Source organism: Pteronotus mesoamericanus, unplaced genomic scaffold (genome assembly GCF_021234165.1).
Source record: "Pteronotus mesoamericanus isolate MK-2021 breed Mesoamerican mustached bat unplaced genomic scaffold, CSHL_Meso_final scaffold_651, whole genome shotgun sequence".
Lineage (NCBI taxonomy): Eukaryota > Metazoa > Chordata > Mammalia > Chiroptera > Mormoopidae > Pteronotus > Pteronotus mesoamericanus.
The window spans coordinates 21,685,409-21,701,351 of NW_026555325.1; the positions used below are offsets into that span (position 1 = coordinate 21,685,409).

Genomic DNA, 15,943 nt, shown 5'->3' on the forward strand with positions numbered 1-15,943 from the left:
TGCTCGGAGGATGAATGAAGGGGCGACCATCCACCCCGCTTCCTCGCTTCCTCGAGTGGGGAAGTCATTGTTCAGTCAAATGAGTTTGAGCTGTTGTGTATTGAAATTTATTGCAACCGCTTGTGGGTTTTTGCAGTGGGGAGGTGGGGAGAGACGCAGGAGGCTGCAGAACTTAAGAAAATGTCCACATTAACCTTCCTGTCACCGCCCGGAGAAGAGTGGCTAAATGAATTAAAGTGGCTGAGAGAATCCCGTAGTAATGATACTACTTTTATCTTTATAGCAGCATTCTTCTCATATGGCTGCTTTTTTTAGCACTTGAGATTTTGGAGGGTCAGTGGGGTGAGAAAAAGATTTATAGGAGATGAGACAGAGACTAAATGAGATGAGACCACATGGTTCATCTACCTGAGCGCACTCCCCACCCTGGGGCGCAGCAGCCTGCCACTTCTAGGGGAGACGTGTCCGGCTGAATAGCAATGAGGGACTGGTTGGAGCTTCTGCCCCTGGCCAGGGTCTCTGCATGGGTGTCATGCCTTGACTGAGATCCCAGGGACCACCAGTCTCCTTGCCCTGCTCCCAGAGCCCATAAATCTTGCGGAATTGAATCGGGCTGCAGTGCTTGTGAAACATTACGAAAACAGAGTTCCCAGATTTTCCGTACAGAGGTCAAAGAACCCATTTGTCTTCGGCAGACTTGAAATGAGAGGAAGTCTGCCTGCTTGCTATTTCTGTTTCACAAATGCGCATTCCCACTACATTATTTCTAAGGCTGCCCTTGCCACAAAACAAGAATCACAAGGGAGGGGAACAGATCAAGGATGTTTCTCTTTTAAAACGCGTAAGATCCGTATAGATGTTAAGCTCCCAAGACTTTAAAAATTATTCTCCACATTCCTGTTTTTCATGTTACTGTTTCAGCGTTAAAAACAAAAGAATGTGTTAGAAGCATCCTGTGTGAGCCCTGCTAACTCCTGCTTCCGTTCGTCTTGCAGTGCACAGCTCTGAGCCAAGGCATCAGTCCTTGCTCCACACTAACAAGCAGCACCGCATCTCCTAGCACCGATAGCCCCTGCTCAACCTTGAATAGCTGTGTCAGCAAGACTGCAGCCAGCAAAAGTCCCTGTGAGACCATCAGCAGCCCTAGCTCCACCCTGGAAAGCAAGGACAGTGGGATTATAGGTAAGGCGCACACTGCTCGGTAATGTCTCAATGCACGTCCGCCAGAGCATTCGCTCTCCAGGCTCCCCTTCAGAGGGTTTAGCGTGGTCTGTGAAGGTCAGTCTGCCAGGGCCTGCCCTGCTCTTTGCAGACAGTGCTGGCTCCACGCACAGCCGAGAGAATAAAGCATCGGCTTTGACATTCCTTGGTGTTCCTTTTATAACACTGGACTCATCTGGTAAAAAATTTTCCCGGTCAGATGTGGCCTGTGAAGTTACAAAAATCTGCCCTCCGCACTAATGAATTGCATTTGTTGGGGATTGGGTCTCACTAGGACACAGCAGGGCAGAGAAATCCACGCATCCTGCAAAGTCTCCCCAGCCCAATCTTAAGGTCACGTACTTCCCTACGTATTTCCAGGTGTTTGTTCTTTGGTTTCCTATAATGGGAATTATCCCATTATAGGGCTTGGCCAGTTTTTGAGGCCAAGATTTTCTAAGAATGCGCCCCCGTTCCCCCTGTACCTCCATAGTTCGTGTGGTTGTCCTGAAGTGAACGTCAGGATTCTAGTCCTGACTCGGGCTGCTCAGCTCAGTGACTTTGAGCAACATTTGAGTTCTTTGCACGTCTCTTTCCTCTCTGTAAAATTAAGCATTCTGATTTGTTTAGTAGTTTCTAGTCCCAGGTGCATGTCAGAGTCATCCAGGGAATTTAAGAGCCTTTGTTTTTACATCCAGTCCCAGACAGACTGCATTTAAGTTTCTGCAGGCTGGCCTGGGCATCTGTGGGTCTCAGGTCTCCTGTCTGGCGCCTTTTGGGAAACACGCATGTGGGACTGCTGGGCGGATCACCCAGGGGCGCCTCGGCTCTAAGGTCACGCAGCTGTTTAACATCAGTCCTCTACTGAACAATGCAGCTCCTTCCCTTTTGCTGGGTTACATGTCTTTGATAGATATTTTACTTTTTCTTATGGACTGAACCCCACTTGCTTCCTTAATAATATGTAACCAAATGGAATGACATTTGAGCTCCTGGTTTTTATTGAGTGACCTGCATTCTCTTTCAAGTGCAATTTGAAAAACCAAGTTGCAGGTTTACCCAGTTTGTAGTTTGGAGGTGGCCGCAGATCTGTCAGCTTCCTGGGGCTGGACTGTGAGCGTCTTGGTGTCATCCTTACTGCAGCTTTGTCTGGGGCCCTCAGCATAATAAGGCAGCCTCTTCCTTCAGTTTTCACTGGGATTAGGCTCTTTGGTGAATGGGTGTTTGATTAATTGCTGTATGGAGGTACGACTCACATACCATAATATTCACCCATTTAAGCCATTGAACGTTTTGGGGGTTTTTTTGGTATATTCAGAGTTCAGCCTGCTTTCAGAATGCATTTATCACCCCAAAAAGAAATCCTGTGCCATTAGCAGTCACATCTCATTTCCCCCTTTACCTCCAGCCCTGCTCAGTCTGCTCTCTGTAGGTTAGCTGATTCTGGACACTCATAGAAATGGTGGGTTGAGGTTTTGTAGCAAATTTAAATTCTCAATCTGCTTCAAATGAGCTTATTTTGCCAATTCCCCATTCTCATCTCACTCTGCTGGCCCACCTGCTGTTTAGTCTAGTCCAGCTAACTTTTCCCAGTGTTCCTTCTGTTCTCGTGCCCTGTCTCCCTCTGAGCTGTTCGCCATTGCTAGGTCTCTGGTATTAGCTCTGTGATAGCCAGATGACTTTCTTTACATCATTTTTACCTCTGCTGAAATTCCGTCTCCTCTGTAGAGTTTATTTTCATTCAAGAAGTTGGCCAGTGCAACCTTTTTTTTTTTTTTTTTAATGGACAAACTTTTCCTTTTCATTGTATGTTCTGGCATTGGCATTTTGTGCCTCTTACTACAACCAATCCAGTTACTTGTTTTGACAGTCAGAAACTTTTTCAATAACAAAAAAATGACATTCATTCATTCATGTATGCATTCTCTCTCTCTGTCTTTCTTTCTTTCTCTTTGAGATACAGTGCTGCAATTAAAAATGCTCTAACAGGAGGAAAGAAAAGTTGCTGGTTCGGTCCTGTGTTGTCCATGAAAGACTGAGCTGCGGGAATATTGAGCCTTTAATTAGTGCTTGATTTACTCTAGTTCCACTCAATCTGAGACTGGTCAGTCCCCTTGTTATATGTTCTCCGTTACTCCTCAGTGTTTTTCTTCAACTTAGTTTTTTCTTGTTTTATTGTTTACTTTCATCTCATGTGGAGAGGGGACTCATCTGTATTATCCCAGCTCTCTACTGGGCTCCTAGAATGGTGTAGAGAATGAGAAATTAAAGAGAATTGTTGCTACTATCAATTTCTGTGGAAGGAAGGAATGTTAGTTGGTTTATAAAGAAGGTATGCAGGATTCCCAGTCCAAGTTAGCATTGTCAAATCTTTAACGTCATCTGTATTTTAAACAGTTTTGTCCTTAAAGTTAAATGACACATTTTATGTCCTCAAAGCTTTCCTTCATTTTTTGGCTCAAGTCAATGTATTCCTTAACTCGGCAGATGAAAGTGGGAGGAATGAGAGGTGGTAAGCCCCCTTTTTATGGAAGACCCCCCAGACTGGAGACTGTGCTTCACGTTGCTTTAGCTCATCCCCTGCGCGGGGGGGTAAGGACTACAGGTGGCTGAGAGGGAAACGCTGGGCTGGTGACAACGTTCCTCTGTTCTCTCTCCCTTGGTGACCTGCAGCATTACAGTCCTTTGCCAAGGGACACATTGGAGGTGTGGTAGGGAGGAGAAGGGGAAAAAAGCAAGTATTTCCTCTCCAGACAGACTGTAGCCACAGTCTTTGAAGGGGCAGGAGTGGCGGGGCCGGACGAGGGAAAGAGCTTCCTCCTGAATCAGCCCAGGGACTGCCTCTTCGGAGACCCAGGGCCCTGTGACTCGGTTGTGGTTCTTGGTTGTAATTGCCAGGGGTGGCGTGTGTGCTGCTTCTCCCTGAAGAACAGGGCTTGTTTTGGCAAGGTGTAGCCTGGGAATGGCAACCTTCAATGTTTAACAGAATTAAATATTCAGGAACACAGCGATCCTAGTGGGCAGAGATGAAAGCGAGATACCTTGGCGTTCTGTTTTGGAAGGCCTGGCAGCCGCTTATAAAATAGGCTGGTCCAGATCCATGTTCCAACTTACGTAGGGCCAGGGAAGGGAGGAAGAGGCTTTCTGGTGAATTTTCCATTTTAAGTCGTTTAAGATTCATCAACCCACAGAGCCCAGGTTGGAGCGGCAAAGGTTTTGGGGGTGGGCGGTGTGAAGTGCCCACAGCCGCCATGGCTTTACAAGCTCTGGGGAACTAGAGGCCCCCACGCTACAGGGCTCGGACCGGCGTTCCGTGTGCAGTGTTAACACCATTTATGTGGGACATTTAGGGGAGATTTCCAACAGTGCTAACCCATCCTGAAGTCTTCCTGGGCCTCCCCTTCTACTTAAGCCGATTTCCATCTTGCTGATTATATTTACTCTAAGTGCTTTCGCCCAGCAGGGCCAGAGGGCAGCTCGTCCCCACATGCCCAGGTCGCCTTCCTGGGGCTGCCACAGGCTTCCCTGCCGGGGGCCTGTTTCTACCGGTTCTGACATATTGCAGGGGAAGATAATTTTCTTTTTAGGAACTGCTTAGTAGGAGAAGAGGCAGGCTGATAACCATTGGAAGCATTTACTGGACCCCTTCCGATCCTTCTCTGTGGAGGCCAGAGCTCAGCAGATCCTCCCCTCCCCCTGTTCACACTTGATTGTGTTGTGCAGAGGGGAGTCCCACTCTATCCTGTTTCAGGAGGTCCAAGTTCTGCCAACATAAATGTCTTTAGAAGAATAATAATTCTGTCATGTAAAAATACTGTCTAAGCTGGATGGGATTAACTGAATTCCCTATGAATATCTTCTTTTTAAAAAAAAAAAGTAAAATTCCTTACTCTTTACGTATTGAAATCATTGGCATGACCTAGAAGTTAGTGTCTGATTTTTCTGATCTGCCGTGTGAAAACCTTTTAAATGTGAAAGCCAGCTGTACCCAGTCACCATAAACTAGTTCTTCAATTACTTGTTTTGAAAAGGAAAAAAAAAATTATAAAGAAGGGGCTTTTAAAGGTGTCTCCTCCCTGCCTGAGAAAACATTTTTTTTCTTATTGATACTCCCTTGATATAACTTGCTCCCAGCTGTACAAATGGAAATGGTGGACTGTATTAATCCCAGCTTTGAACAAATGTGTTTTCATCAGAATCTGTGTGAAAACCAATCTGATTTTTTTAAAGTACCACTGAAAATAGTGGGTTTTGAAGGATTTTTTTTATTTGAACATACTGTTTAGTATTTGTTTATGCCCATATCATGATCAATATTTTATGTGTGGATATTTACCTTAAGGAAATAGGCTTTTCTCAAGGAAGAAGGAGAATGTATATTTGATGAGAAGAAACAAACAATACCCAGCTTTCCTATCAAGATTTTAAAAAATAATAAATCTTTCCTATCTTATTTTATTATTTAATAAAAATAGTATATTTTCTTAGAAATATAAATCTTTAATATATGTGGCCAGGACAAGGACTTACAGATAGCAATTAGAAAAATCCTGGCTTTGGAGAGAGGTCATTAAAAGTCAGTCACCCCTTCCATCCCCTCTTCTACTCTCAGCTTGTGCCTGCTGACACTTGGAATCTCCAGAGGACTTTTGTGGTGCGGTAGATGTGTTTCCTTTTGAGAGCGGGTGGTTGCACAGATCCAGGAAGGGAGGGGAAGGGATTCCCAGGGACAGGGGCCCTATCTCCCCTACTAGGCATGTCTCCTGCACCGAGCAGGTGTGTTGTTCACCTGCCAGGCTTCCCAACACCTGAGCCACATCGTTTCACCAGCCAGGCCAGGTAGCTTTCTGGGCGATGAAGTGTTCAGAATATGAAAGGGAGAAAGCAAGAACGTGGGTTCTCCTGCTTCCTGTTTCCTTTCTTTGGGGGGAGGGGCTTGTATTTATTTGCTTTCCTCCTTCTCACTTGAAAGCTGGGAGGCAGGTGTAAATTTAGGCAGGGGAATACCTTCACAGAAATGTTTCTCCTGCCAAAGTGACTTAAAATGAAAGAGTGGGCACTTGAATTATTATCCTGCTGGTGCTTATTAGATAGAGTTGGATAATATTTGTTTTTTTGCTTAGGGTACTTAAAAGAAAAAGTTATCATGGGCTGATTTTTATCTCCCTGTCTCTCTTATATGCCCCCCTAAGCTTGTAAAATGAAAGTGATTCCGGAGGTAGCTTTAGACCTTTTATTTCCTGGACCTGGTATCCCAGGAGAGATGAGCGCATGCATAGAGAGGCATGCAAAGGGGAATTAATTGTCCTGTGTTTTCATTTTTAACTGGTAAATCCTGCCCTTTTGATTTTATGCTAATGTTACTTTGTTGCCACCTGTATTGCCCTGCTTGCTGCTAAATTGAAATGCTTTGGAACTGATTTGATAATAACTATTTACTGTTTCAGATCAGTGTTAATATTCATTTTACTACTTGCCTGCAATTTAAAAAAATCATTCTTAATTATAGACGCTTTCTTTTTTTTTTAAATCTCTTAGGTGAAGGAAGAAAATTGCCTTTACATATATAATTCTGTAATACATTTAATGTGGGAAAGAAATCCTTGGTGATTATTCGAGACAGCAAAGCACCTGCTATGCTTCTATTCAAATTGGTTGTTCTGTCAGCGTAGCAAGCATTTATTGGCACCTCCTGTTTACCAAGAGCAAGTTTGTCCAGTACTGGAATAAGAGACAATAAAGATAAGCACAGTATCTATTTCAAAACCTGTCCACCTGTGGGACCAGAGAATGGTCTGTTGTCCTCTGGAGGGCCTGGCAAGTTGTCAACTGCTGGAAAGGGTTTAAAACATGACGGTGGTTGGCATCTCTGATGGAAGATGTATGTTGTAGGTGCATAATAATATCAACCACTCACAGTGCCTTGTGCTCTCTTATGGAAGATTCCAGAACTTTGGGGAGCCTTTGGACCATGTAACAAGCTCCACTGTCTACGCCTTCAGTGTTCAGGTTACGTGATGCTTTAAACACTGTGTCGTGTGCTGTCACTAGAAAAAGTTACGTTTAAACCCAGAGGCTAGTACCTGCTATGTCGGCTGAATTACGGCCAGTGGCTGAGTGAGGCAGGTCTGTCCTCCCTTCCCCCACCGCCCTGCTCCAGCTGATCCTTTAGGTGTTTCCACAATCAAAAGCCTGAAGAATGCTGCTCTGAATGCATGGCTCAGGTCCCTGGCCTTGCTGCATGTCATAGCAGAGCACGCCTTGCGCAACGCAGCGAGCTCTGAGCTGGAGATTTGGTACAGAGATCTGTCTGTCACAAGCCAAACACAGGGCAAGGCCAGAAGAGAGTGGGGCTCTGCAGCACATTACACAGGCCTGGCCAGAGGAGCCAAGCTGTTGTCCATGACAAGTTGTAAAAGAAGCCAGAAAGTTCCCTGGAGCCAAAGGTAACTCAGGCCACTCTCCCTGTGGCCTTCCGGGGAAGGCCGCGTCAGCTCAAGTGCCGTCACTGGAGCCCGTTCCTTGCTCTGCGAAGGGAGTGAGGGAGCAGTCCCTCCAGGTGAGCCTCCGACTCAGTTCCCTGTGTGGTTTCTCAGTCTGTGGGTGGGGCAGAGGGCGAAGCACAGGCTGGCGTCCTAGTCAGAAGGTTGCGTGCAGGCTGATTTCATCCGTGCCATTTTCCCCTTTGTCACCTGGGGAGGTCCTAAATGCAGCGCCGAGAGGAGCAAAACTTAGATCTGTCAAGAGGACGGGGAGTCACAGGTTGCTTCCTTAACTTGTCTCTTTGATCTTTTCCCACTCATTTCTTGTTTCTTTGCTTTCCCTTTCAAAAGTCGTTAGTGATCTTTCTCCAGTGATGTCAAAGCAGGTAGTATCTGCAGTAGCCACATTTTCCTTTTTTATTCTCTTCTTCTCTTTTCTCATTTTTATAAGTAACCACTGTATTTCTTTCTTGTCTGATCTTGAATTCGCTGGTCCAGAGTTTTAACTTTTAAACTCTTCCTGTCAACCATTAAGCTGAATATAGAAGTTTTAATTTTTTTTGTTTTTTAGTGCTACTTTATTTTTCTTCAGTTGAGTGGGGAGGAAAATATTCTTGAGCACTGATGACATAGGAGGCCCTCCACTTAGGCGCTTGTATCTGATTTTCTCCACAATCCAGGGAAGGACAAAGGGTTTTCTTCATAGAACCCTGGCTTGGAAAAGAGAGAATGCAGGACAGTTACGGAGTGCTTGAAGAGAATTTCAACTTCCATTTTTTTTCCCTCTCTCATTGTGTGTGGTGTATATTACAATCAATGAGAATAGCATACGTACGTAATTTAGAAGTCCAGGTATTGGGGGTGCAGCCTCACAATTTCCTGCGAATGCCGTGGCACGGTCAGAGCAGTGCAGGGCCCCATTCGGAGCACGGCAAGGCTGTGGGCGGTGCGGGGCCCTCCTGCCCGTGGGGCTCCTCTGTGAGTGGTGAGTGAGTTGAGCTATGATAAGGGTTTTGGGCAGAGCCCATACATAGGAAACACTATTATAATATTCATTTAGCCACTTGTTATTTCCGAAGGATACTTATTTATTATACTTCTCCCCAGTGGACTTAAAATGCTCACAGACAGACATTTAGTAAAACAAGATTTTTCTTTCTCAGTGTAGGTATGAGTTGAAAAAGGAAATAAAAAGAAAAATGCAGTCAGGAGTCAGGCTCAGGCTCCTAAGATTTTATCCATTGTGCTTATACATGGGAAGACTGTTTTATTCTTCAGTGTCTAGTGTCATATATGCAGAGAGAGATACAATCAAATATATAAGATGATGTTTGTAAGAAAGAGACAAAACCACTGGGCCCAAAGAGACATACCCTCCCACACCCTGGGTCCTCAGAAGAGAAGCCAAGGTTTGAACCCAAGCCTCTTGCATTTTTTACTTCTTGTCTTTTCCACAGCTCAGAAAGACCTCTGCTATCTATCTGGTTTACATTTGATATCAATGATCCTTAGTTCCTAAACAATTCTGGACTAATGGTGTAGTCAGTTTAATTTTCTATTCATGTTCTTTAAAGCCTATAACTTGATTTATATCCAATCAAAGTACTTGTTGAGTCCTGGAATGAAATGGATTTTTTCCCCTGATTCTATGTTTAGTGTACATTCAACATAGAAAGAACCTTTAAAAGACAAAGAAGGGGTGAAGGAAAATTGGGAAAGAGAAAGAATATAGTTTTACTGCAGAGGCTTAATATAGCAAAACATTGGATGACTCAGTAGATCTCTCTGCTCCCCCCACCTCCCAACCACGGCTCCCTCCTGGCTCCTCTGAGCCTGTGGCTGGCCCCTACCAGCTAGCCCAGGGGCTACTGTTTTTAACAAGACAGACTTCATGAACTGCAAAGTATTTCTGAGCCAAGAATAATTAGAGCCATTTCTGCGTGTTGAGCACTGTGCATGGCAAAGGGAATTTCAAAACACAGTGTATGTGCAGTCCAAAGAACTGGTATTGGACATACCATTAACTGTGTGTGTGTGTGTGTGTGTGTGTGTGTGTGACAGAGAGAGAGAGAGAGAGAGAGCGAGCGAGCACGCGAGCAGTTTCTCCTGATCTATATCTACAAGGTGGGGTTGATGGTTCTCATCCTGTCCACCCTTCTCATGGTTGTGGTGGTCATGTATGTGTCCTAATAGAGTTTGAAACTTTTTTTGTAAATACTATAGCCCTGTGCTGTTACTACAGAGGAAGATAACACTCAGTTTGTGGTTAAAAAGAATTTCAAACTATGCAGAGAATCAGAAGTAGCACATGTGAATCAGTGAGCAATACCAAACCGAAGTTGATACCACATTGTGAGCAGCACGTAACCTCATAGCTTGATGATAACACGTGAGGCCTGATACAGCACTCATTTACAGAATCTTGCATGTTGGAAGAGTATTTGAGACCCAGTATGATGATGGTAGCGAGTCTTAATTGACAAAAGCTGGCATCTGAACTGGTTGAAGGAATCAAATGTTAGAATTTTTGAATTGCTAGGGAGCTTTAAAGACTATGCAGCCCCCAGAAAATGTCAAATGGCACTAATTTTTTTTAAAGCTCTCAAAAAAGTCATCATAGTTAAAATGGTGTGTGTGCATGTGTGTGTGTTTTAACTTGAAGGTGACTGGGTTAATGTAATTAGGAGTTTGGATTTCTGCTAGCCTGGAAGAAACATAGATATTTTTCAGTAGCTTGTCATTTATTGTAAGTAACTGCTTTCTCTTTCCTGGCGGCTGTGGAGCTGCCCCACTCGGTGTGCTTCTTGGGTCATGCAGGGAAACTGGACAGGCCGGGCCTTTATCTGCCCCACTGGATCTGCCTCAGGGCTTAATCGGGCCTGAGCCGAGATGAAAGTACACTGCCTGGGCCTCAGGCCAGGGGGGTGGATCCGGTATTAGATCCTAGGCAGGAATCTTGTGAAGTGGGGCGATCTCAGCAGAACATCTCTGCGGGCGGGCCCCTGGCGTCAGAGCTTCTGGCTTCCTGTCTCTCAGGGCCTGGTGAGTGTGAACGGGGAGCCAAGTCTCTCAGGTGAACTTCCTGCGGGCAGCGGGAGAGTCTCCTACTCACAAAACGTATCATCAACTCATAATACACTGCTTTTGCAGCCACAACCGCACCTGGGACTGCCCATCTCAGCTGCTGTTGCTGCAGCGGGGCCTCCCTCCCACCCACTTCCCTTGTGCTCACTGCCAGGCCCTAAGTGTGTCACTTGTCGGAGGTCAGGGCTGGGGCACTGTGGCTGCACAGGGGGAGCTGGGCCTTCCGTCCGTCCCTTCAGTCCAGGAGCCCGGACCAGGCTGCCCCTGCTCTCCTCAGCTGCCTCCTGGAACCTGCAAGCGCTGCTTCTGCGTGCTGTCCCTTGTAGGGAAGCCCCTCTTCTGTGTTCCCGCTGCTTGAGGTCTGAGTCAGGGCTCAGGTCCTTGGAGGTTTGATTCTGAAGTGTGACACTTAGGGGAACAGAAGAGGAAAAACATCACTTTGACTTTGTTTATTTTTCACCCTAAGGATGTGTGCCCCAATGCAAAACAGACACAACTCTGAAACCAAACAACTCACCCCCCCGCCCAGTCTGTAACTTAGATACTGGGGTAGCCTAGGAACCTAATAACATTTCTGTGAGAAAAGCATTCTGAGTCCCAGACATTGGACTTACAAATGAAGGTTTGTAAAATATACACAACTTATTAATGGATTATAATTAATAATTAATTACCATTAATAAACGACATTAATTAATTAGAGTGTGCCTGTGAAGCAGTAAGCACAGTCCCTGACGCATAGTAACCTACAGTAAACGTGAGCTGCTACTATTGCCACCAGCAGCAGCATGTTTAGGATAGAAAGAATCATACTTGCTGTATTTATGCTCATATGAATGAGCCATTAAAAGAACACACACACACACAGTGAAGGCTGTGATTGATTCCAAACACATGGGGAGATGAGCATTAATACTCCTGCTAGAGTACTGAGAAATGCTGGGGATAGTGACAGATACCCAAAAGGTGTGATGGGCCTGTGACAAATGAAGTCACACTTTGGTTAGAGATGTAACACGAACAGTCCTGAACCAAGAACAATGAGTTAAATGTAGTGTCTGTGACCACAGCTGAAATAGAAGTTTGTTCATTTGCCCGTTCATTGAATAAGCATTTATTGAGCATTTAATATGTGCCAGGCACTGTGCTGTTCAGAAAAAGAGACTGGGTGCTAGATACTCTAAAGAGGGAGGCTTCAGCATGTAGGAGGGGTTTTTAAACAGATAAGCACTGGATAGTAAGTCTAGACTAGAACAGCAGGAGCAAAGGCAGTTTTAGAATTGGGGCAGAAAGCCTTGCAGCCACAGCGAGGAACGTGTTTTGTCTTTACTTATAAACCTTGAAGAGCATTGTAAAAATAAACAAAATCCCTTTGGACCTTTCGATCCTAGATAACAGGCTCTGTTTGGAGCTAGTTCACCAGCCTGCTGATAAAAGTATGTGTCCTCTTGGTCTGTTGATGAAACAGCTTAATCCTGGAGGCCGGGTTCTGAATGCACTCTGACCCTGTGCACGCCCGTGTACCTCCAGCAGTGAAGGGCCCAGGCTGCTGGGTTCCAATTGGGGACACAAAGGGATCAGAGGTCATGACCCTTGTTCTCAAGGACTCAAGCCAGTGTCCTTCGTCAATAGTCCTTACAAGGGGATCACGTATGGTTTGATAATGGAAGTGGCTATTTATAGAAGCTACATAGAGTGACTACAGGGTAGGGCAAAAATAGGTTCACAGTCGTGGGTACATGAATCACAGAAGTTATTCTTGTATTATTTATTAATTATTGTATTATTTACCATACAAACCACTGTAAACCTACTTTTGCTCCGTACTGTATTGCTTTTCTTCATCATATTCCTCCTCCTCTCTCTGGAGGGTCTCCTGTGCTGGTTTTCTTTCTCAGGGGTTACATTTTAATTCTGCAATCATGCATCCCTTCCTGTGCTTGTGTTTTCCTTTCGCTGTTTACATAGAGGCTTCCCATTCTGTGCCACCAAAGGAATAAAGTCAAGTCAGAGTCTCTGGATTGTCTTGAACAGATGATCCAAAGTTTAATTCTGAAGACCAAATTCTCTGCTTGTTTCTACAGTTGTGTCGCTTTGAACAGATTTTTCTTTTGCATCTTTTCTGCATTAACCATGGTGCTTCCCTGCCCTCGCATCCTATACACAAATGTTGTTACTTTGGAAAAATTATTTAAAGGTTCAAAGGAATTTAATGAGATATAAATTCTTTTGTGAGCAATTCATCTGTGTTAAAAAGAGAGGCAACATCATCTCCAAATGACACGGATACACTGTTGACTCTCAGACACTTTTAGACAGCTTTTTCATTATCTTCTTATTAGAGTTCTTTTCCTCCCCTGTAGAATAATTTAGCAGTTTATTTCCCCTGATAAGCAACATTCTTCTAATTTACTAAAATACATTGTATGAAACATATTTTGATAAAAATCTGTGTGGACTGGAAAATTTTCCCTTGATCGTGGTAAGGGCTGTGAGAGAGAGAGAGAGAGAGAGAGAGAGAGAGAGAGAGTGTGTGTGTGTGTGTGTGTGTACGTGTACACACTCTCAACAGCCTCAGCTGTGACCAGCCTCCTTCAAAGTATTTTGGTCTCTCATTTCAGCCACAATTACAAGTTCATCCGAAAATGATGACCGGAGTGGCTCCAGTTTGGAATGGAATAAGGATGGAAGCCTAAGGTTAGGGGTGCAGAAGGGAGTGCTTCATGATCGCAGGGCAGATAACTGTTCCCCAGTGGCAGAAGAGGAGCCCACTGGGTCAGCGGAGAGTGTGCCGCCCAAAGCTGAAGCCTCGGTTGGAGATGGTCCGGTCCCTTATTCTCAGAGCTCCAGCTCGTTAATAATGCCACGGCCCAACTCAGTTGCAGGTAAGGCCGCACTTCTCCTTGGAAGGGTTATCTTACTGGGTCTGAGGTGCCCTGTGTTCACTCTTTTCACTTGGGACACTAATCCAGACACAAACCAGCTTTGTGTTCATGGGTCGGGCACTTAACTTTCCTAGACCTCAGTTCACCTATCTGTAAACATGATAAGGCTGCACTAAATTGTCTTTAAATGATCCTTCTGCTCTGGAATTCTTTAAATCTGGTATTTCGACTATATGGCCCTTTGTCTATGAGGGAAGAAAGTACCAAAAATTCTGTCCTTGTTTTTGTTATTTTACACCTGAGTAAATTTATGACTTTGTACTACATCTTGGTAAACAGGGATCATGCTTTTGAGTGACGTTGTTAATAGCAGCTCAAAGAATGCCTATGTCTAATCCAACTTCCAAACATAGTTTTTATAATCAAGGTCCATCCTAGAGATGGGAGGTCCAGTGTCTGAATAATTCTGTTAGGAGGGATCTCACAGCTGAAAACATAAGCAGAGGCAGTGAGAGCTCTCAGTCAAGGAACTGAAAATAGGCACGACGGGGCAGCTGGACCTAGAACACGATCCGAAAGTGGTGCTGTTGCCAGATGCCTGGTCAGTGGGTGGTTGGCAAGCAAGGAGAGTAGTTTGGGGCGGGTGGGGGGAGGAGCTCTGCATCTGAGCTGTCATGCCTGCTTTTAGGTCCTGAGTTTCAAGAGTTCCCTTGGAATGAACTTAGAAGAATTTACATAGAAGAGGAAGTTGTTTGGTCATTTAGAAAATTTTTGTTTTATTTATTGATTTTTAGAGATAGAGAGAGAGAGAAACACCAATTGGTTGTCCCACTTACTTGTGTGTTCGTTAGCTTCTCGTATGTGCCCTGACTGGGGATTGAATCCACAACCTTGTTGTATCGGGATGATGCTCTAACCAATTGAGCTACCCAGTCGGGCCTTGTTTTAGTCATCCTTTGTTACCAATGCAGTGCTTAAAATTTCTCCTCTACTAACGCATGGGCCCAGGTTCTCTCTTTCTACATCAAAGGATTTTTCTGTGATTTGTACTGTTCCTTCTGGATGAGGCAGGTCACTCTGGTGGTTGTTGGTTGTTTTTTTAACAATGGAACTCTAAAGCAGCTGATAAATAAATTGCCCTGATGGGAAAGTACTGAGGCATAATTCTAATTTGCTTCAAAGGAAATACCATGGCCTTGTTCCAGAGGAGGGGTTTGGCACATCTTGCCAGAGAGAAGTACGGGAGAGCTTTATGTGTGTTGAGTGATGGTTTTTCCAGAAGCCTGTGTGCCCTCCCACCACCATCCCACTGCTACAGCCTAACATGTGGCACCCAAGGCAATGGTGACCGGATTTAGCGACTTATGATGGATGCTTCATTTGTATTATCCCAGAACTTGATAGCTTTTCTGACTCCCACAAAATAGCAAACTTGTATTCAATTTCATGAAGCTATTTTAAAATTAGGAAACACATCGATAAATTAATTCAGCAGTGTTAAAAGCACCCCATTTGCAGTGACGTGTTCTGCTTGATGTTCTTTCATGTGGTCTCCTGCCATGTGAAATGACAGTGGGTGTGAGCTGAGTGTTTCCAGGCGTCTGCAGTGATTGTGCAGCAGGGCTTTCTGGTGTCTGCTGTGTTCATTCATTAGCTCCTCCGTGTGCACTTCAGCAGGGCCTCCTGTGGAACTGGGAGAGTTTTTCCTCTGGGTCTGAGCAGTGACTGCCGGGCCTAATGGGTTTGCTCATTTCTTCTGTATTGCACATTTTATAAACGAAAAGCATATTTTGAAAGGAAGTAGGCAAGGCCTTTACATCATAGTATCTGTCGACAAGCTGGAAGTCTGGTAGATTTTTCATTGTCCACCCGCCTACCCCTAAAGCTTGAACCTCAGTTAAGAAGGAATAGCCAGATTTTTCAAGTATTTCTGAAAAGAATAAAAGATTCAGGGTGTCTATACCATATGCCGCACTGTTTGTCTAGTGATTAGAAGGCAGGCTGCCACAAACAAGGCAGTGGGCAACACTAGATGTTGGAAGGATTACAGTCATATGTGAAGGACCATATATTATAACCTCTCGGAAGTGTTTGCACATGAGGTCCATGTAAACACAAATAAATGTCCATTTGCTAGGAAACATCAACTGACTTGATTTGGTGTGTGGAGAGTATGGACTGGCAGGTAACGGCCTGTGTTCACGCGGATACTGGCCTCAAGGGTCCCGGAACCCCTGGGGAGGGAGGGTGCAGAAACGAGTTCCTGAGGTTGCCAGCTGTGACTGACACTGA

The 15,943-nt window shown here is 44.8% G+C and overlaps 1 protein-coding gene across 1 annotated transcript in view; it reads left to right on the plus strand.

Moving 5' to 3' along the window:
• The window catches only part of TANC1 (tetratricopeptide repeat, ankyrin repeat and coiled-coil containing 1), a 215,809-nt gene that overhangs the window by 141,377 nt on the left and 58,489 nt on the right, over window positions 1–15,943 (plus strand). The window contains exons 6-7 of the mRNA XM_054562425.1: window positions 996–1,182; window positions 13,388–13,651. Of these exons, the coding sequence (XP_054418400.1) occupies window positions 996–1,182; window positions 13,388–13,651 (451 nt within the window). The remainder of the gene's footprint in view (window positions 1–995; window positions 1,183–13,387; window positions 13,652–15,943) is intronic.